This window comes from Ictidomys tridecemlineatus, chromosome 4, assembly GCF_052094955.1.
Source record: "Ictidomys tridecemlineatus isolate mIctTri1 chromosome 4, mIctTri1.hap1, whole genome shotgun sequence".
NCBI classification, from domain to species: domain Eukaryota; kingdom Metazoa; phylum Chordata; class Mammalia; order Rodentia; family Sciuridae; genus Ictidomys; species Ictidomys tridecemlineatus.
This window is the reverse complement of record NC_135480.1, coordinates 66,430,574-66,453,512: the sequence shown is the minus strand read 5'-3', so window position 1 is coordinate 66,453,512 and position 22,939 is coordinate 66,430,574. Positions and strand designations below refer to the sequence as shown.

The 22,939-nt window shown below is 45.4% G+C and overlaps 1 protein-coding gene across 17 annotated transcripts in view; it reads left to right on the top strand.

The window, feature by feature from the left end:
• The window catches only part of Tenm4 (teneurin transmembrane protein 4), a 2,824,428-nt gene that overhangs the window by 2,762,694 nt on the left and 38,795 nt on the right, over positions 1-22,939 (top strand). For 14 of the 17 annotated variants that reach the window (XM_078046757.1, XM_078046770.1, XM_078046767.1 and 11 more), the window contains 6 exons: positions 643-910; positions 3,370-3,513; positions 5,684-5,933; positions 8,225-8,245; positions 15,733-15,965; positions 20,011-20,165. In XM_078046757.1, the coding sequence (XP_077902883.1) occupies positions 643-910; positions 3,370-3,513; positions 5,684-5,933; positions 8,225-8,245; positions 15,733-15,965; positions 20,011-20,165 (1,071 nt within the window). The remainder of the gene's footprint in view (positions 1-642; positions 911-3,369; positions 3,514-5,683; positions 5,934-8,224; positions 8,246-15,732; positions 15,966-20,010; positions 20,166-22,939) is intronic. The other 3 variants (XM_078046771.1, XM_078046762.1, XM_078046760.1) reach the window with 1 other exon arrangement.

The following is a 22,939-nucleotide window of genomic DNA, read 5'->3' as shown; positions in this document are numbered from 1 at the left end:
GAAGCTTTCCTTCTTGCTCAAGCAGCTGTCCACATTAGTCTGAGAGGAAGATCTCTCTTCTTAGGATCCCCCACTTTCAGCTCTGCTGACACCAGCTGCACCATTTCCCACCTAACACTGAGGTGCTGGCCACTTCGTATCCATGACCTTGCTCAGCCCTGTGCTAATCTAGGGAGGAAACTGGGCTGCAGAGCATCCATGAGTCTTTTAGGATGACACAGCTTGTGAGAGGCAGTCTGCTGCCAGGGGTCTCCTAAGCATTATCTTGTGTGTTTCTCTCAATTATGGGATGCCGTGTTGCCATCCATGTTACAGAGGAGGACCCAAAGCTCATCGAGGTGTGGTGGCTCATGCAGGGATATGCCACATAAGAGCTGGCCCTAGAGACCAGCCTTCAGGTTTCCTTTCTCCTCCCTCAATTCCTTTTCTCTTTTCTCTTCCTTTTTCCCCCTTTCTCCTCCTGCGCTCCTCACCTTCCATTCTCCCCTCTTCTCTTTTCTTCCTCCTCCTCCCCTTGCCCATCTTCTCCCCCTCTGTTTCATCCTCTGCCTCTTGAACACCAGAATCCATGGGCCATGGCCATCCTCCTTCCCTTGAATGATCCAGTGACCGTCCCTAACTGTGGTCTATCTTGCTTTCTAGGCTCTGCAAGAGGAAATCGCCATCTCTGGTTGCAAGATGAGGCTGAGCTACCTGAGCAGCCGCACCCCGGGCTATAAATCTGTCCTGAGGATCAGCCTCACCCACCCCACCATCCCCTTTAACCTCATGAAGGTCCACCTCATGGTGGCGGTGGAGGGCCGCCTCTTCAGGAAGTGGTTTGCTGCAGCTCCTGACCTGTCCTACTATTTCATGTGGGACAAGACAGACGTCTACAACCAGAAGGTGCTTGGGCTCTCAGAAGCCTTCGGTAAGCCGCCTGCTGCAGAACACCCCCGCCTCCCCCCAGAGCGACTCTTGTCACCTTCTTGACTATTTTTTCCTCCCTTCTTCTTCTCAGATCAAAAAAAAGTCTTAATTGCCCTTTAAGGCCTCTCAGTGACCATCCATGACATTGAAGAATGTATTGAAAGACCTAAATGTGGGAAATCCCACATTAAAAATGGCTACAAAACCCAAACAGCCCTAAAAAAGCACTGTGATGAGCTAAAAGATGCCATGTGCCACAAAGGCCCAGCCTGTGGGCTTTGCCTGGCTACCCCACAGCCATCCTGCCTCAACCTAACCCTTAAAGAAGGGGAGCCAAGAAACTGGGCTGCTTCCACTTTTTTGAGGCACAGGAACTAAGATAGTCCCTTCATCAAAAATGCATTTTGGGCCTCATGACTTTATTCCCAATCAGAGAAGTTGTTTTTCTGTCATTATTATTGCTGTCTGTTTGTCAATATAAAACAGAAGCTGGTTCTGGCCTTACCTAGCAGCCCCACTGAGAGCTTGGGCTTCCAGGGGCAGGCTATACTTCTTCCAGCTTCTGGGTCGGTGTAGGGACCCAGAAAGGGCTCAGAGCGGGTCATTAGCAGTCCTAACACTCAGGGCTGATCCTCCAAGCACTTAGGGAGTAACTTCTCACCTTGAACCATACTGTAGTCTCATTTCCTTTGCCTAGCCAAGGCAGGATAAGGAAACAGAGAAGCCATGTTGTGTTTAGAAAGGAAGAAAGGGAGGGTAGGAAGGAGGGAGGACGGAGGACCAAAGGGAAAGCAGGAGCATGAAGTACATAAGAGACTGTCCTGAAAACTGGCTCCCGGCAAGATGCTCCCCTGTGCATTAGCATCTCAGTGAATCCTTTCAACTGCCTCCCCAAGTCAGGAATCCTGTATGAGGAGGCTGAAACCAGAGAAGTAAGGTGACTTCCCAAGGAGCCACAGCTGGTAATGAGCAGAGCTAGATTTATTCCAGGTCTTCACTACAGTTTGCATCCCTACCTGTCCCACAAAGGAACACTGGGAGCAAACATGGCATCTTTCACTCTTCGCAATCCCTTTTTTAGATCAAGCCACATCTATTGTCTTTTCAGAAAAAAAAAAAAAAACACCTTTCAGTTGAAATGATCATATTTAGTGCTCACCAGTCAATTTAAAAAGAAGGGTCTACACAGTGAAATTTCAGGCCTGGGCTCACTTTTCTGAGGTCACAGGTGACCAGTAGGAGGTACTGTGACTCAGGGTCATAGGGAAGAGGTGACAGGGACATCGCCAGCCTATTCCCCATTACCATAGTTGGTCAGCTATCTTTATGGTACATATAAGAAACTGTAAGGGGCTGCCCAGTTGTTAATTCCTGTCGTAAACATAAGGTAGAAAATTGCCCGCTGGAAAATAGTGCCTACTCAGAAAGACACTTGGAAGAAATGGCATTCTCTGCTAGTTTCCTTCCCAAGGTCAGTGACAGGGCCTTTACACACCCAGACTCAAGGAGCCTGCTGTACTTAGCCTTCATCCCAAGTACCTACTGAGGGGCCTGGATTTATGAAACAAAAGTTAAGCCAAAGCATTTGCAAGTTTGGAAAGCTTGAAGCAACTTTTGGCTTCCAAAGTTCCCCAACTGAGCTTATTTTCCATGTATTCATTACAAACAAGTCCAGATTTCTTCCCTGTAAAAATTTGGGAAATAGACAAAGGTAGAAAAAGTCAGGGTGATCCCATAAACAAATATAACCACTTGTTAATATTTGAATTTGCTTTCTTTATCATGTATAGCTTTATTTTGTTAGCACACTTAGATTACTGAAGATGACCAGTCTTTTTAAGCGAGCATTACTCCACGAGTGTCCCCACATCACCACATGTCTTCACAGGCATAGTTTCCATGGGCTGTGTAATATTCCTGGATTGGACATGCTTAGGTTTGCTCAGTCCATCTCCTCTTTCAGACCTTTAGATTAATTCAAATTTCCAACATTATAAATAATGCTGTAGTGAAGATATTTGTGCATAAAGTATTTTCCATATTGAAGATAACTTCCCTGGAACTGATTCACCATGGTCCTTTGACAGTATTCAGTACATTTGTTTAACTTTTCCCAGTCGTGTACAACTGTTCATCAAAAAAGGAAAAAAGGTTTTTAAGACTTAGCATCACTATGTCAGTATTGTGTCAGTATTTCACATAGTTCTGTTTCCCAGGTTAGAAACATGATCCTTTTTGTCATCGTTGCCGCCGACGCCTCCTCCTCCTCCTCCTCCTCCTCCTCCTCCTCCTCCTCCTCCTCCTCCTCCTCCTCCTCCTCCTCCTCCCCCTCCTCCTCTTCCTCTTCCTCCTCCTCCTTCTTCTTCTGCAAAAGACAAGCAGATGGCCTTGCCTATAGGTCTAAAGATCAAAAAGGGGACTTTGCTTACCCATGCATTTTGCCTTTTTTGGTCCCTACAGTTTCTGTGGGTTATGAGTACGAATCCTGCCCAGATCTAATCCTATGGGAAAAAAGAACAGCAGTGCTGCAGGGCTATGAAATCGATGCATCCAAGCTTGGAGGATGGAGCCTGGATAAACATCATGCCCTCAACATCCAAAGTGGTGAGTGGAATAATAGAATTCTTTGAGCCAGGCCAGGTTGTCACCTTGCCTCCTATCCCCTGGGCCCTCCAAACAAAAAATACACACTTTGAATTACATGGGTTCCTGTGTAATCAGTTCAACAGAAAGCTCAGTCAACAAATATTGCTTGGGTACCTGCTGTCATCCTGTCACTGTGCTAGGTACCAGGGATACAGAAATAAGAGGCTTCAAGACTTTACATGGTCAGAGACAAATACTCACCAGGTAATTGCATTGCTGTGCACTGGCCACACCATCACAGTGGGAGGTGCAGAACACCATGGAAGCAGAGGAAGAACACAGCACTCGGTGATTCAGGGCATCCCTGGGGAGAAGATCCCTGGCCTGAGTCTCAGAGGTCTGCAAGATAACTCTGGGTCTCAAAAAATTCCAGCAGAGGGCATAGTACCTGTGGAAGAGCTGAAGCCTCCAAGAAGGGTAATTGGAGATAAGAAGGTCCACTGTGATTTGAGCAGAGAATGAGATGAAGGAAAGAGTAGTCAAAGCCAAAGCTGGGGGCTGAGCAGCTGGAGCCCAGGGTAGATTAGGACTTTGGACTTCATCCAGAGGCAAATGTCAAGCCTCTGAGAGGTTTCAAGCAGGCAAGTGCCATGATCACATCTGCACTTCCAATAATAACTCAATCCGACTCTTTCAGGGTAGGACAACTAAACATGGTAACCATGTCACGTACCTTCTGCAAAAAGTACAGTGCATGCCTGTCAAAACCACAGCATGTTTTAAGGGGAAGTTGACAAACTAATTATAAAGTTTATAATGAAATGAAGGTTTATAAATAGCTAAGGCAATCTTTAAAATAAGAACACAGAAAATGAGTTTACCAGATATTAAGTTAAACTAGAAAACTGTAACATCTAAAACTGTGTGGTGTTGGCACAGAAACAGGTAAATGGAGCCCACAGAGCTGAGGCAGGAATTCATTAGCTGATCTGTGAGTGGTGATTAAAATTAGCCTTGGCCACATGTGTCAGAAAAGCCAAAATAGGGCTCAGTGGTAGAGGTCTCACCTAGCATATGTGAGGCACTGGGTTCAATCCTCAGCACCACATAAAAATAAAAAACAAAGAAAAGCCAAAATAGGACTGGGGTTGTGGCTCAGAGGTAGAGCACTCGCCTAGCATATGTGAGGCACTGGGTTCGATCCTCACCTTTCCAGTTCACCTTTCAGGAAAGGATTTCCTAAAACCTAAAAAAAGCACCAACTTTAAAGTGGAAAAGTAATTCATTAGACGACATCAAAAATTGAAGCAATCCATTTGATAGCTTTGGCAAAGCTAACAAGTGGCAGCTTGAGAGAAGATTCGTGTGACCCATAAAAGCCAAAACCCTCTCAGGCTGCAGGCTGGAAGGCAAGAGGCAGCCAGTTTGGAAGCTGTGACAATAAGCAGGTGGGGGAAGAATGATCTGGAATGAAAACAACATAAGTTGGGTGGAAGCTTCCCAGTCACTGAGGTCAATCTCCCCATTGAGCTGCAGGGCAGTTAAAGTATGGAGACTGTGCAAGATCTGGGACCAGCCCGTTAGGAGCAGAACCAGGCACAAACTCCAGTCTCCTGACTTCATGTTGGTGAGAGGAGACTGTGACTACCTCATTCATCTCTATAAATAAGTATCAGTGTCTACTCCATGTCAGATTTTGTGCTTGGCCCTGGGGCTACAGAAGGGGAAAAAAGACATACTGTCCACACTTGAAATGGTACTGATAGAAAGGGAGAAAGACACCTAGCAATTAGAATCCACACTGTCACAGAGGTGTGATCAGGGCGCAGGAGCCATGTGCAGCCCATTTACGAGTCAGGGTAGCTGAACAATCAGGAGCTGAACTCTAGGGCTCCTCCACTTCTCATCTGTGTGGCCTTGAGTGAGCTGCCTGCTCTATTCCCTCTATTACAATAGCGATCTTATCAGTGCCTTCATATGGGTTATGATGACAATTAAATCAGCGAAACAGTGTGGCCTGCTCAGTCCTTCTGGGTTTCACTGTGGGTGAGGCACAGCCTTGAGAGATGAGTTGGGAAGTGGTTGACAGAGACTGGGGACCTTGCAAAATCAGGTGATTGTGGCTGACCATAGGAAGAAGGACCTACCTCCTGCTCCAGATGATTCTGTTCTTCTCTTCTTGTCCCAGGAATCCTGCACAAAGGGAATGGGGAAAACCAGTTTGTGTCTCAGCAGCCACCAGTCATTGGCAGCATCATGGGCAATGGGCGCCGGAGAAGCATCTCTTGCCCCAGCTGCAATGGCCTTGCAGATGGCAACAAGCTCCTGGCCCCCGTGGCCCTCACCTGTGGCTCTGATGGAAGCCTCTATGTGGGTGACTTCAACTACATCCGTAGGATCTTCCCCTCTGGAAATGTCACCAACATCCTGGAGCTGAGGTATGTAAGGCGGTGCCTTCTCTAAGTTCCTGATAACATCCCCTTGCCATCCTAGGGTCCAGCCACATTATCCACTGATCCAGAGAACTGGGACAGACAGTGCCATCCATGTCTGTCAGAATCTGACTTTTCACTCTCCAGATCAACCAGGTGCTGCCTCCCTTGGTTCACTGTGAAGATAAACCACCCTGGAACAGGGAGATGTCCTTGGCATCCAGGTGACATGGAAGGCTGCTGGCAGTCAAGAATTAGACTCCTGGGAGCCATTGAACCTTTTTGCTCCCTAGTAATAAACTAATTAAAATTAGTCACACAAGTCTCTTTTATAAAATCTAGGGATGGATGGCATACGCCGGTGAGGCCCCTATGGCCATGTGCCCAAGTTTGGCCCTATTTACTTAGCACTCATCAGAGTTCGCAGCAGTTCCCTTTGATTGACCAGTACTGAAACAAGGCCCCCAGGCCTAACCCAGGCAGGGCCTTTCTGCTCCTCAGGTGCTGCAGAACCAGCTGGGCCACCCTTTTCCCCTCCTTCCATGAGGGTTGGTGCACAGCACAGCTACAGCTCAGGGAGGCCCCCGTGTTTTACATTGTTTCTCTGTTTCCTGAGCCAGATCTCTTTAGAACCAAAGCACTGCAGGATCTGGGGCTATGGAGAAGCTGTGCTTTAGAAACAGAGGAGTCCCACCCACCCTACAGGAGAAATGACACCAAGTTCCTTCACCACTATTTTAGGGAAGGGGACCCATCTGTCTCCTGGGCAGGGGTCTACATGAGCAGGACAGGCCCTTGAACTTGAAAGCCTTTCTCCAATGCAGGTAGGGGAAAGTTGGGCTCCTACTGTTTGCCACGTGTAACAGTTCTGTGAGGTTTTTATTATTATTACCCTTTGATAAGTGGGAAAGAGGAGGCCCAGGGAATTTAAAGTGCCTGTCCAAGGTCCAGCTTCTAGAATGGCAGACCCAAATCCAGTAGGAGGCCATTACCCAGTTCTGCCTCACCAAAGAATTGTCATCCAACCCAGTGAGGACTACTTTGTCTTAATGCCTTATAAATATTCTCTGCTTGAAAGAATCTCATTCTACAGCACATGTGTGAGACGGAGGGCAAAGCTTGCTGGCTCCCTGACAGCCTCCTGGCACTAAGAGAAGTGTTAGCATCTGCCCCCACACACAGAGACAAAAGATGGAAGCTCATATGTGCAGGCCCATAGGAAATCATACATCAGGCTGATGAGAAGTAGGCCTCCAATGGAGTATTCTCTGCCTTTCTTCCATTATGAGGTTGACTGGCATAGACAGAAGAAACCCCTGAATGTATTGATTTACTCAGCTGCATATATGTACTATAATGGAGAGAGCCAAGGACCAGGGGGTCGCCTCACCTTGGCAGAGAAACTGTATGACTTCGGACCAAACACTTAACCTCCTTGGGCCTCCACTTTTACATATTTTAAATAAGCAATATCATCTCCCTGCCTCCTTCCCACCACTGTTGTGAGGATCATGTGAGACAGTGAGTAAGTAGGGTAGGGAGGAGTAAATGTAGTTTGGAAAGAAAACTAAGTTAATCATTATATCATCGTCTTTTCTTTTTTTTTAAAGAGAGAGTGAGAGAGAGAGAGGGAGAGAGAGAGAATTTTCATATTTATTTTTTAGTTCTCGGCGGACACAACATCTTTGTTTGTATGTGGTGCTGAGGATCGAACCCGGGCCGCACGCATGCCAGGCGAGCGCGCTACCACTTGAGCCACATCCCCAGCCCTATATCATCATCTTGATATATTTTCCTCCAATCATTTCCCCCAGGCCTGTTTCTCTATGCCATGCCCTCCCTTCTAAATATAGCATATCTCCAATTCTGTTTCCTATTGTGAGTAGTTTCCCAAATTTTTAATAACTCTTTGTAGGGAAGTAAGGATGTAGAGACAGAGCAGCAAGCCTGTGTATCGCTGGGAACGCGTCTATACAGGGAAAGGAAGCGACTGTTCCAGTCTGTGTCTTAGCTAGTTAAGGCAGCAGAATGTGTCATGCTAGTCCTCTTTCCAGAGTCAGCAGTGGGGGTGAGGTGGAACCGTGCCTCCTCTGTGAAATGTAGCTGCTTGTAAGTGAACTCACTGACAAGTAATATCCAATATAAAATATATCAGTGTCATAGCTGCTAAGTCTTTATTTATTACAGTATTGTACAGTAGCATTGCTGTCAAGTTTTCAGGCCGCTAATAATGCTTCTAACCCTGCTGCTAACACCTCATTCTTTCTTCTATTCCCTGCTCTCCTGTCTTCTGTCAGAAATAAAGATTTCAGACATAGGTAAGCCAACCAGTGGAGAATTCCCTGTCTCTCCCCTGCCTTGTTGCATGTTGTATGGTAAGCTACACATGTCAATTTCAGATGGCTCAATGGCAAAGGAATCCTGTGTGATTGGAACGGATCGGGGATAATCAGTGGCAATAAGAGGAAATCATTAATAATGGTGGCGGTGGGTGGCAAGAGCCTGAACTCTTTGAATCCATGGCAAAGTGAGGTGGTTATCCTATAGTCTGAGGACATGACAGATAGAAGCAACAGGGGAAAGAATTTAAACCATGACATAGCAATTTGAATGTCACAGTCTGCTTAATTCTCAGCATAAATGAGGATATCACTCAGACTGTGCCAAGTGACTGATGGTCATGATGGAAAATTCTGAAAACACATTGATCAGGTGAAGAATCTGAAATTTACACTTCTATGGACATTCCAGGTACCATGGCTTTTGGATCATCCCTGTGATCACTCCACTGGTGTGATCTAGCAAGGATTGAGCAGGCCACAGGGAATGCCTTCAGAGGACAATCCCCAGATAGGAACTTTGTCACAGAATAGGCTTGTCATAGACTCGGAGCGGCAGAGCAGCCAGCAGGAGTGAGTCTAGCCAGACACAAAGCAAAGTGATACCTGTCATTGTGGCCTTCGTCTACCCCCTAACAGAGTCCCCTGCCCTGCACACGTTAGGGTGACTTGAAAACTAACCACAAGCAGATAGAGCTCTGGTTCAGACAGCCACAGAGGTGGTGCTGAGCTATCCACATGTAGCTCAGTTCAACATGGTGCATGGGTGGTGCTAAGTTGGGATAAAAGAAAGTCTTTGAGATGATGAACAGAGCCAGACAGACCCTAGTCCAATAATTATTAGATCCATTTCTATACAAGTAGATATTTTATATAATAACTGTGTGTATTCTTTTAAAATAATAATAATTAACATGTATAGAGCATTCACTGTGTAGCTGAAAGAGTAGCATTTTGTCCCCAAACCATCTATGAGGTAGATCCCTGTGAGTACATCCAATGTACAGAGGAGAAAACTGAAGATCCCCAACTGGGTGGTCTTGAAAGAATTACCTCATTTCTTGAAGTTCTCATTTCTAAATTGAGGTTATTTAAAATCCCCCTCAAAGGGTTGGTGTAAGAGTCACAAAGGATGGGGGATGGGAGTACATCTCAGTTGGTTGGGTGCTTGCCTTGCATGCATAAGGTCCTGGGTTCAATCCCCAGCACCACACACACAAGAAAAAAAGAGTCACAAAGGATGTTTACAAAGTATAGAACATTTTCAGGCATAAGGAGGTACTCAAGAAATGGTCATCATAGCAGTAATGATGATAACAATAACAAGATACACACATTGTTAGTATTACTAATATAACTTATAATTAAATGATGATATTATGATGACACAATGATATCGTATTATATGGTGATGATTGTGATGCCTCCATCTTTCCCAAAAAGGAATTGAGTCCTCTTACACCCAAAGACACATGTCTTAAAATTAAACAGGGAAATGGGGACCAAAGTCAAAAAGAAGAAAGATGTCTATGATTGTACCTCAGAGTAGACTTGATTTCATGGCAGTAGAGCAAATAAATAGGAAAACAGAACTACATTCAGGATTTGCATTATCAGAAACAGAAAATATGTTCACATCTCGGAGGAGAAATGTTTTTCCTCACACTGGAATCTGAGCTATTCCATGAGATTTGTATAGAGGATACTGAATTACACATTGCTCTCAACTTCAGTTTTGCAGAACAAAAGTACATTTCCCATAAAGATCCTGGATTAAAACATAGCATTTCACACTGAAGCATCAGTCCATGGTGGAAGCTGGCTGGAGAACAACTGAAACACAGGTGACAAGCTAGGAAATTGGGGGCCATATGGCCTTGGGCTGATCACCCAGCCTTTCTGATTTCCAGTCTCATCCTCCGTAAATTCAAAGAGCAGTGGTTGGAGTCTCTTGTGTTTCTAATCTTCAGTGACCTTTTGATATTCAAAACTGGGTTCTTTCCCTCTCTCAATTCATTGTTTTTCTCAGGTGCTAAAAACTATTTCTAAAGTGAGCCAAAGTGGAAGGGAAAGGGAACCACTTTGTGTGTTCCAGTTTTCCAAAGCCTATCAGGAGACAGAAATGGTGATACCTGAAGATTGGCAAATCCCTTCTGCTCTCTGGACCTCAGTGTACCCCTCAGTAAATATTGAGATAGATTAAATTCTAGAATTTTGTCCTCTAGAAATTTGTCCTCCAGTAGCTGCCTCAGCTGCTCTCAGTAATAGCATTTGGCTGCACAGGGGTGACGTCAGCTATGCATACGGGTATGCACTCCCCAGGACAAGCTTATCTCTGCCTTTGGCTCTTTGGCCTCAGTGCCAGCCCCCAGGCTCAGCATGTCCAGGACAAAGACCCATAATCCTTTAGGCATCTTCCTCTTTGGACCCCTTTAGGGAACAAGCATCCTTGCCTCTTTTCAGATCTCTTCCCTAGGTCCCTGAGGAATGCTCAAAGCCTCTTGTTAGAAATACACTTGAACTCAAGTCTCCCTCAAACCTAGCTGCATGTATTAACTCAACAGAACCTTTAAGTGCCCAGAAATAGGTTGTGCAGGACAATATTGCATCTCCATACTTAGCTTTTCCATTATGCACCAACATAAGTATTCTGGAGGCTTTGCCAAGGTGACCAGCTTTGCCATTCATTGAGCATTTCTCTCTCTCTCTCTCTCTCTCTCTCTCTCTCTCTCTCTCTCTCTCTCTCTCTCTCTCTCTCTCCTCTCTTTTAATGTATCTGGAACTATGCACAGAAATTTACATCCTTCATGCAATTTATATCCTCAAAATAATCCTTTGAAGTGTTTATTTTCTCAGATGAAAAAACTGAGGCTCAAAGTAGCAACATGCTTTTGCCCAAGGTCACTTCATCAAGTGGGTAGTGGAACTGCATTTATCTGTGTGGCTTCAATACTCAAGCCCTTCCCACTAGTTCTGAGAACCCGTGCAACAGGTCCTGCCAACTTGCCACCTGATATGGTTGAAGGGCGCTCCTGTATATGATGCAGACCTCACTTTGAGACAAAAAGAGAATTCTCACTTATAAGCTGGGAATAGATTACTTTTTGTCACAAGTCACTCCTGAGTTCTTACCTCCTGCTAGGAACTTTCCTGCAGCTTCCAGAAAGATGGTAGAGTGAGATCTGACTTCAGCTCATTAACTTCAAGAGTGGTACCCTAAAGACCTCTACAATTTTAGGTCACTTCCAGAGGGGCCAAGGTTATGTTTGAGGAACTAGGAAAGAATGTGTGTCCTTAGAGACTCCTGCAGCAAACTTTGAAAGTAAGTCTATGATATGATTCTGTGCCAACCTTGCTCAGGATACTGGGAATAAGAATGGATCATACATGGCCCCTGTTCAGGAAATGCTCTCTGTCCACAGAACCAGGCCATCTTCCATCACGTGCCCTGAAACCATTTGTGATTTATGGAATGTTCCAAGGCCTTGCTACTCAAAAGTACAGGCAACCAACACCAGTGTGCTTTGAGAACTGATCAGAAATGCAGACTCTCAAGTTCTACACTCCAGAATCACTAAACTACAATCCACATTTTAGCAAAATCTCCATGAAATTCATATGCACATTGAAGTTTGAAAAGCACTTCTCAAAAGCCACGGTTCCCAAGTCTGCCTGTGCCTTGTGGTCACCTGGAAAGATCTCAAAGGTAGATGGCCGGCCCTTTAGTCACTGTAGGCAAGGCTTTTTCTTTAAGCTTTATTTAGAACCATCAATCTAAGATCATCAGCAGTGAGTGTTTCCTACATACCCTTAAGCCAGGGAGGCAGATATTCATTCATTCATTCTCTCGTGAACTCAGCAGAACTTTCCAGAGCATTCACTCCACATCAGCCAAATGAGAAGCACAGGGAACTTAAAGTCAATCTCTGCCCAGAAAGAGTTCAAGATTTTACTGAGAAGGCAAACAACTGAGCAGAAGTGCCTTAAGGCACTACAGATAACTAAAAGTGTAATCTGCTGAGGCTCTGGAGACACAGAGGAATGGCCCCTTCATGAGTGGGAAGAAGTGGAAGTCCAGGAATGGTATTTCAGATGAGGTGGTGCAAGGGCTGAGTCTCTGGATATGGGCAAGAATGAGGTGAATGAGGGCTGTGGAGCTTTATAGTCCCTGGGCAACAGCGTGAGGAAGCAGAAAGAACACAGACTTTGGAGTCAAGCAGAGCTGGATTGAAATTCCCTTAGCAGTTTGTGGTCCTGGTCAAGTCACTTCACCTCTTCTAACCTCAGTTTTCTGAAATAAGGGGGGAAAAAGTACCTATCTTTCATAATAATTGTGAGAAAATAAGGTCATGCAAGTAAAGTGGTAGCACAGTGTCTGAGACAGTCAGAATCCATTGGTGGTGTCAGGTACATTGGTATCCATGGGAATCATGTCTGTGGCTCTGTCCTGCCGCCTGGTGGAAGTCCAGGTGGGCATCACAGACACAGGGAAAAAGTCCAAGTGGTCATCATGGATACAGGGGTTGCTTCCTGTGCTAGGTAGCATGAGGAAGAAATGACTCCGAGAAGTTCAAAGAGCACAACAAGCTGGAAAGGACTATTAATAATTTCATTTAATCCTGGTGACAAACCTGTGAGCAAAATGGAGCAGGGTCTTCATCATTTGACATCTGAGGGACCTACAACTTGACCTAGTTGGGGGACTTGCCCCAATTAAAACCTATACTTTCTAAGTTCCCAACTAATGTTCTTTCCCCTATGCTTAACTAACCACCAAACCACAAAAGAGGTGGCCACAGCTCTTACAGACTCTGAGATAATCCTGCCAGTGCCATCATCTCCTGGAAGTCACCCACATGAGAAATCTACACAAGTGACATTTCTCTGGGGCAGTGAGACATGAGCTGGAGACACGAGCTGGAAACTCAAGGGGCTAATCTAAGTGGACAGGGCCCCCACCAGATTCCCCTGGGGTCCATCTTCTGCCAAGGTAGATAGCACCAGTTTATCCCGAGTGATGCACAAAGAAATGAAATAATCAGTCCGACTCCGAGCTGTCAACAGGCATGCTGGGAGATCAGGCTGCTCCGGCATTGCAGGGCAGGATCTAAGGTCACTGCACTTTATTTAGCCAGAATCAGTGTCATCGGGGAAGATTAAATCTGTGCTCCAGTATAGAGTAAGTCACAGGGGACATTTCAAGATAAATAGGACACCTGTGCTGTTACCACTGCCCCCAAATGAGAAGTAAAAGAAAAGCTAAGTAATTTGAATGCAAATACTACCTAAATAAGCTGAAAGTGGAGATACCATCCATTAAATCAAGCAGCAGCTGTGATGAGCTAGAAGGCACCAAGCTGAACATTGGAAATACAGAAATGAACAAAATCTAGTCTCTAATGTAAGTACTAAAGGCTGGGTCTGGGAGATGACCCATAAATAAATAGCCATGACCATTACATTAAGTGTTGTGTAATCTAGATGCAGACCAGCATGGATCTCAGTGCACAGAGAAATGAGGTTGGGGAAAGTTTGCAAGAAAAGGTACCATCTGGAGCTGACACCTGAAGAATGAGTAGAAAAGAGAAGGGGACAGAGCAGGAACAACAGGAACAAAGAGGCCTAAGGCATGTGGGGTGTAGGGCATGTGTGAGGGAAAGCAGGGAGATGGAGCAGCCCAGCAGGAAGGGCCTGGGGTGCTTCTGGACTTCCTCTGTGAGACAGAAGGATCCTGGAAGGGAAAATGTGGAAATAACATGTTGGTATTTGGGCTAGATCAGGAGGCATGGCCTGAAGAAGACCCAGGCTACAGCCAGAGAAACCTGGCCCTGGTTTCAGAAGGAGGTAATAGGACAGCTGGGTTAGGGATTCAGAGGAAGGATCACTGGAGAAAGTCATGTCGTGTTAGACAAATTCAGGGAGAAAACAAAGGGAGAATAGCCCTGGATCTGGATGCCTGGCTCTGTTAGAAGTAGCCAGTCCCCAAGGACACCACCCAAAGTAAGGGATGTTTATCATGAGCAGCCAGGTCCAGCTAAGACCCTCATTGACCTACACTCCAAAATACTACTGTGCCCCAATCATTATATTTCATTCCAAAAACACCATTCTGTAAAGTAAAATTTTGTTTTTTGAAAGGACCTAAAACCTACATGCCTGATAAATGTACCGTAGCCCTTATTCAACCTTTCTGATTCTCTCGCTGCATCTTGAAGGGTGTGCAGTGGCCCCTCTCAGTATGTGCACTGAACATGGCCAAAGCCAGGTCATCCCATCTGAACAGAGAAAGATTCTTTTTATTCAGAAAATGCTCCAGAGACTGAGAAGAGGACACCAATATTGAGATGCATTTTGAGGGCCGGGTGAATGACCAGGAATTGTAAATTAGCTTCCCAGGAGTAGAGAGTTCAAACTTTATTATGCCCTAGACTTGAAAGAAATTGGTTATCAGTACCATGGAATAACAAAATTCAGGCTTAACAGGTGCCACCTATCTGGTAGTCGTCTCTAATGCAAAAACAGACATAGTCACTAGTAATTAAAATAACAGTTATGATTCTGAGCACCTCCTGGGTGCTCAATACTTAACAATGCAAGTGCAAACGACATGGCATTTGTGATTTCAGATATTTCCCAACACACCAGCAAGGTGGCTATAGCATTCCCATTGAACAGTTGAAGCAAACAAGGCTCAGAGAGCCAGGCAACCTGCCTAAGCTTCAGAAGCTGGACATCATAAAGCTAGACTTAAAACCCAGACTGATTTGATTTCAAAGCCCGTGCATTTCTCCACCCTGTGGCTAGCACAGTGCCTGGTCTCAGGGCTTCTACCCAGTCCTAATTTTTCTTTCCTTTGTACCTGAGCCTAGTCTTTGTGACTGATTTCTAGAAACATGCCCTCATTAGCGCTGCTCCTGTTCTGTTTCTTTTTCCTTGAGTTTTGCTGCAGATTTACAAACTAATCCTGCAACTCATTTGTATGTGGCTGCAGGAGGGAGACTGCAGGGCTCCTGAGACAGGAGACAGTGTGGACACCGACCAGGAGTCAGGTCCACCAGGGTTTCCCCTGACCCTCCCAAGATGAGAGTGAGAACTGCCGTAAAAATCCTATGGAGAGGGCTACTCTTTGAACTCTTGGATTGCTTTTTAAAGTCACGGATCTTCATATTTCTAGTTTGACTTAACAGGCCACCTCTGGCAAGCCTCACTGATAGCTTTTTTAAGAAAATACGTATTAATACCTGATATAGGCACTAATCAGCAAGAGGTTTCTACATTAGTAGCTGGGTGGGATGGATAGTTTGGCCAACCCCTGAGATTGAAAAATTAAGTAACCATCACCCAAAGTAGAGACATCATCCCTCCAAGACTATTTTTTGGCATGGATTCAAAAAGGCCAGGGACACATCTCAAGCTACCTGACAGAGAAGAAAGTGCTCACCACTGGCCGTGTCTTTGTTTTGCAGTCACAGCCCAGCGCATAAATACTACCTGACCACAGACCCCATGAGTGGGGCCGTTTTCCTTTCTGACACCAACAGCCGGCGGGTCTTCAAGATCAAGTCCACCATGGTGGTGAAGGACCTTGTCAAGAACTCCGAGGTGGTGGCAGGGACTGGGGACCAGTGCCTCCCCTTTGATGACTCTCGCTGTGGGGACGGAGGGAAGGCCACAGAAGCCACACTCACCAATCCCAGGGGTAAGGCCTTGCATTGAAATCACTCTCAGTAATGTTTATTGGGGCACTTCCATTTCCAGGAGACCTACATGTTTATCATTGCAAAAAAATTCTTGGAAAATACCAATAAATATACAGAGGAAAGTTAGGATTGTGATAATTCTACCTACCAGAAATATTCCCAGTTAATATTTCTTATCTGTTCTCTTTACCTTTTTTCTAAATGTTTATATGTATATAATATTCACCAAAATCAAGTAAACAAGATGAGGTCACATTAAACAAACTATTTTTGTACCCTGCTTTTTCTCCCTAAATGATATAGTAGGAGCTCTTTCCATTGTCATTAAAGAGTCTTATGTGTCCTTATTTTTAATGGCTATATAGTATTCCTCCAAGTGGATGTCCCATCATGTATTTATCATGCTATTGGATATGCATGCTCTCTCATGTTATTATTACCAAAAGCACTAGTCTGTCATCTTGGCATATGTTCATGAGCTATGGGGCGATTAACTGTAGGTTTCAATTTGGAATCCTTCCAAAAGCTAAACTTCTAAATGCTCAGTTTCAGTATTTGTCATTCACTTTTTGAACAAGTATGTACTGAGTGTGTAGAGCTCTGAGGTTGCATAGATAAGTTCTTTGTAACAGCATAAATAAGACTTGGCTGTGAAGCACTCTGATGTGGGAGAGATCGAGAAGTGTTCCCTGAGATGGAGGAAGAACTGTGCATGGGGGATCAGAGCTGGGAGAGAGCTTGGACCCTGGGAGTCTTTTTAGAAGGGAAGCCATCATCATACAGACGTCCTGCAGTGGAGGTTTGTCTGTGGTGCCAGCCCCACGGCCAGTGACTCCGTGTCTCCGCTGCAGGGTCCTCATCAATAGAGTGGGGGTAACAGTACCATCTGTGTAGACTTCCTAGGAATGGTCTAAGGGCCAAAATCAAATGTATTTCACATGGTATCCTGTAAAAACATCATGAATGATTATACTAGAAGGCCGGGTTCAAATCAAAGCAGTAGACTCATGAAATCATGCATTCAAATCTAGGTTTTGTCATCTAGTAGCTGTGTGACTTTGGGCAAGTTGCCTAATCTCTCTGAACCTCATTTTCCTCATTTATGTAATGAGGGTATACTACAGTTATAGTACAGATTAAATATCATCAGAAATATAAATGCTTAGCACAGCAGCATCGGGCACATAGTAAACATTGCATAAATGGTGACTCCTATAACTATTGTTATATTGTATTACAATGCATTATGTCACCTCCCATGGTATACCCTCATAGCATATTATCTCTACCGCATGGCTGGAGTGCTCAGGTGGTAACTGTGGGGTAAATATTGTGTCATCAATAGTTAACTTCCCTCTTAATTATGATTTGCTGTATGAACAAGCAGTGAGGAGGGGAGTGAGCACCGACCTTGCTCTTGGGGACCCTGCCTTACGGTTCCTCTCTGCTACTCACTGACTCTGGGACCTCCTCTTCTGGACCTCAGTTTCCCCGATAGTCCAGGAGAGGTTAGCCTGATGATCCATCAGCCTCTCTCTGCTACGACACTCTACTCTCTGAGAATTCAAAGTTTGTTCTTGAGATTTCTGTTCTGCGCTGGCGTCCCTCAGCGGCCCTGCACACTCGCACTCCCTCCCCCTCACACAGATGGAGTGGCAGCACAATTGCCCAAAAGCCTGCAATTAACCCAGATAAAAATGACAGAGAGTGCCACAATATGCAGACACTTTGCAGTAGGGAGGAGAAAAGATGTCCATCTATTTAGCACAACAAAAAGAAGGGGAAATGAAGTCATTAATCAGGGGACAGATCACTTCGATTAGCCTGTGCAGCCAACTTTGTAAACAAGAAACCCAATTGTTCATGAAACACTCATCAGTCCTGGCAGATGGAAGAGAAAGACAGGACCCAGCCAGGAAGACAAGAACACTCCTGTCTTGGTACTTAAAGAATGAAATTGATTTGCATTCTAGGCAGGGCCCCGGGAAAGGCTCCCAGCCTCCAGGCCGCCTGGTCCTCTGTGTGAAACCCTCTCAGGCTGCCCAGCCTCAGGGGGCATGGAAGCCCCACCAGTGCTCCAGGGGCCATTCCTCAGAGCTAGGCAGTCCCAGCCCACCTGCTGGCCAAGGAAGAGACACAGGGGCCCAGAGCAAGTGCCACAAAACCTACAGAGTGCTGGGTGTTTCTCATAATCCTGATAGCCACTAATAATTATTGATGGCTAACTATTGCAAGGCAGATGTTGGTATCCTCATTTTATTAATGAGAAACCAAGACTTAGAAGGGATGGAGTTTGCTGAGGTTAACCCAGTTGGGAAGTCTCACAGCCCAAGCGTCTCCACCTCAGCCAACCTCGTCTGACCCTTTCTTCCCCCACCTGCCTCTAAGAAAATCAAGCAGAAGTGACAAGTTCTCCTCAGGTCTGTCATTTTCTGGGCTTCCCCATCTAGACCAGGCCCCTCTCAGGGGCAAATCTTGCCCGTCATCCCTGAGCATCAATGGTGTGGTAGGGGAATGTCTGACAGGCCATTCTGGGCCTGGGGTGAGAATCAGAATCACCCATGATCAAATTTAAAGTGTGCATTGGTCACAGGCACAATCACCCCCTGAACTAGTATTTCCAAGAGGGAGGTCAAAAGGTGTGTGTTGAAAACGTTCCAGGTGATTCTGATGCACATCACTGGCTAAAAAATACTGAGTGCGTATCATGACCACCAAGGTGTTTGCCAAGATCAGAGAGGTGCTCAAGTGCACTTGAGATCTGGAGCAGGTCCCCCAAGGGATTCTCACACACATTCAAAAAAGAAATACAGACTTACAACAATACCTTGGTTTGACAGATGAGGAAACAAGTGCAGGGATGTCCAGTGGCTTGCCCAAGATCACACCAGCTGGGCCAGGGAGAAAGTCAACCAAGTGTCAGTCTAGGGATGGAACAGATGATATTGAGTAATCCTGGCTCCTCTCTTCGATGTGCTATCCTTAGATGTTAATTCAACAATATTCTCTTTGCAAACCCATAGGATTCATTTCAGACTATGCTTTTGCAGTGACAAATGTCTTAGTCAGCTTTTTCACTGCTGTGACTAAAGGACCTGATCAGTACAATTGTAGAGAAGAAGATGTTTATTCAAGGGCTCACAGTATCAGAGGTCTCCATTCATAGATAGCAGCCTCCATTCCTGGAGGCTCAAGGTGAGGCAGAACATCATGGCAAAGTGTGTAGCAGAAGGAAGCAGCTCACCTGGTAATCAGGAAGCAGAGAGAGACCCCACTTGCCAGATACAAATATATACCCCAAACCATGCCCCCAGTGAGGCACTTCCTCCAGATACACCCAACCTGCCTCTAGTTACCACTCAGTTAATCCCATTGGGGGGGGGGGTCGATTCACTGATTAGGTTAAGTCTATAACCCAATCATTTCTCCTTCAAACCTTGCATTGTCTCACATGTGAACTTTTAGGGGACACCTCATATCCAAACCATAACAACCAATTAAATTAAAATAATAAGGATAGAAAAATTTAAAGAACTATCTTAAAAGAAAAGAAAATTTATTACCAAAAAAGTAAAATAAAATACAAAAAAGTGTATTTTATTATTACATTTGCAGGACTTGAGAAGTCAGTTAATTTAAATAATGCACAGTGTAGTGAAAAATACCCCCTTACCACTACCTCTAGTGCTTCAAAACCCCTAGAAGTTATGAGTCCAGTTTTTGTGGGTGACTGAGGTGATAAATAAAAATCTCTGGAGGCAGCAAAGCAGGACTAGAGCCCAAGAGGACCTGAGATCCTGGGTTCCATCCCAGTTTCAAACAAAGCACACAGTTTCTGCACCTCCATCTGTTTGTCTTTAGAAGAGAACCCATGGGCTTGGGCGTGGCTTTAGTATGCACAAGGCCCTGGGTTCCATCTCCAGCACCACACAAAAGGGAGGGGGCTGAGTGTCGTAGGAGGATCTGAGGAGACCAGGCTGCCCAGGTGCTTTCTGTCTCCTTTTAGCTCTGATGCTGATTTCCTGTTTTGGCTTCTCCATCCAGGCATTACAGTGGACAAGTTTGGGCTGATTTACTTTGTGGATGGCACCATGATCCGACGCATTGATCAGAATGGGATCATATCCACCCTGCTGGGCTCCAATGACCTCACATCAGCTCGGCCCCTCAGCTGTGATTCTGTCATGGATATTTCTCAGGTGAGAAGATCTTGTCTGCTAGAACCCTGGGCCCTGAGCTCATCCTCTCATCCACCACCCAGCCACCCTGCTGGCCCTTCATCTTTGCACCAGACAAGCCTTTAAAGGATACCCACTTGGTACAGGCCTTTGATAAGCACCAAGGATGCAGAGATGACACTGACCCTGCCCCACTCACCTCCCAGAGGCTGTCATCAAGAAGGTAACAAGTGTGTGGGCATGGCAGAAGTTCTGGGAAATCTGCCCAAGGCCAGCAGAGTAGGATGGACAGAGCTTTAAACATGTTAATTTAAATCCACAGCCTCCTGAACTTCCTCTTTGGTAACACATACAGGTACTTGCATATTATCTATTCTTTTTCTAGATCATAAACTTCATGAAGCAGGAATTCTGTCTTTACTTAATCAGGTGGCTAGTACACATTGAAGAACAGCCCATATGTGTTGATTGATTGATTGAGTGAGTGAGTGAGTGAATCCTGGCTTTGCCACTCACTAGCTCAGTAACTTTGGGCAGGTTTTTGAAGTCTTCTGAGCCCCATTTTTCATTTGAGAAATGGAAAACACTGCCTTGGGCCTGGCAGAATTGCCTCGAGAACACACACAACAATGCCGGTGAACTTCCTAGTGCTGCTCAACACTTCAGAGGTGGAATAAACTGAATTTCTAAGGTCCGCTTACACAGGAGGTGACATTTACTCCAGGTTTTAAAGACTGAATAGGGGTTTTTCTAGGCAGCAAAAAAAGAAAAGGAGACATTTCACAGAAAGGGGACAGGATGCACAAAGGCACAAAGATGTTAATGAGACTGATATGTTCAAAAACATTGGGAAATTGAACGCCAGAGCTCAAGCGCTTAGAAGGAAAAGGTTGAAATAGGAAGCATGGTCTGGGGACAATAGGAAAGGACCTTACCACATCAGGCCATAGCGTTCAGACCTTGGCAGGTGGGCACCAGGATCCCAGGAAAGACTCAGTAGAGACACATTGACTAGCAATCCAGCATGACCTTAGGATAGCCTACAGTGACTTGGCAAGTGACCCTTTATTGCTAGGTCCTCGGGCTGGGCTTGGCCTGTGCCATCTTGTCAACGTTACCAGAACCTAGAAAATCAGGAGGCTGACTGTGGCACTTGCTCCCAGCCCCACTCGTCACGCCCGCCTGTTCCTGACACGTGTGGCTTCCCCAGGGCCCCATAACTGCTGCTGGCAGTCCCAGCACTGTGCCACGTGCCAGTCGGATGCTAGTGCGGTTTCCCTCTGCGCCAACTACTGTGATTGCTGCGCTCCAGAATGGAATCTGTTCTCTGCCACTCGTCTTTGCAATTTGGCAGGCTTCCCCTCGCTGGCTCGAGAGTTTCCCTCTCCAGTCTGTGAGCAAGCTGGAATCACCCACCAGGAAGCAGCCACGGCCTAAGGATGTGCATACAAGTATTTTCAATTCTCAAAACGGGCCCTCAACCAGCCAGCGCAGGGTGCTGAACATTTTCAATCCACACATTGGAAAATTGTTTAACTTTAGATAGAGACACTGCCAAGCAGTCAGAGCAAAGGCTTGGAAGACAACTGGCATGTATTGGATGGGGGAAAAAATGAAAACCCACACTTAGATTCTGAAATCCTAGACTAAAAATTTCTTTACTGCTGGCCCTTACTACCTTTGTCTGAATCTAAGCATGGATTTTTTTTTTTTTTTTTTTTTTTTTTTTACAAAACTCCAGTGCCAGCATATATTTTGACATACACATATGGGCAGCGGGTACTGGCTTTCATTCTCAGAGCTTCCTCTGTTACCAATACCCAGCTACTTGGCTGTCCCATCGGGAATAGGGAGGGAAGCCAAAGATAGAACACAGCTAGGAGGCAAGGGTACAAAGGGGAGAACCCAGAAACCTGGACCAACATAGGAGGAGACAAAGACCAGGTCCAAGATGAGAAAAAGGGATGGGAGGGAGGCATCGAGTAGAGACGGGGCAGATTACATGCCTGTAATCCCAGCAACTTGGGAGACTGAGGCAATAGAATCATGAGTTCAAAGCCAGCCTCAGCAATTTTGCAAAACCCTAAGCAACTCAGGAGACCCTGTCTCTAAGTAAATTATAAAAAGGACTGGGGATGTGGCTCAGTGGTTAAGTGCCTCTGCTTTCAATTCCTGGTACAAATAAAAAGAAAGAAAGAAAGATGAATATTAATATAGCCAGGTATGGCCACCCCAGACAGAGCATCACTCTCTACCTAGGAACCAAATGAGCACTCTCTATGTGCTGGGTTCTTTTCTATTGAGATTAGAGAGCTAAGCATGGCTTCTCTTTTCTCATGTAGCCATCACAGTAATCCTGTAGAGTAGATATTAGAGATAAGGAAACTGAGACCTGGTGAAATAAAGGGTGTTATTTATGCAGAGCCCTATACTAGATTTCATCAGAGATGCGAAATGAATTTTTTAAATAAAATCATGTAAGTAAACGCCTAGCACAGTGCCTGGCAGCTGCCAATAGGGTGTCAATATTTGGTTCCTTTAAAATCCACAAAAGAACTTCCATGTACATTGCCTCAGCCGATTCCCACAACTACCCTATGCAATATTTATTACCCCTTTTGCTATGGGGTGAGAAGGTCAGTGTCTAGGAAACTTGAGTAAGATGACGCTTCTGGTGACTGTGGAATTGGAGTCGAAGTGAGGTGTCCTGCCCTCCATCCCTTGCTGGGTCTGTGCCATTTGCTGGCCATTCATTCATTCATGTGACAGTCATTTCTGCAAGCACATCACTCTTT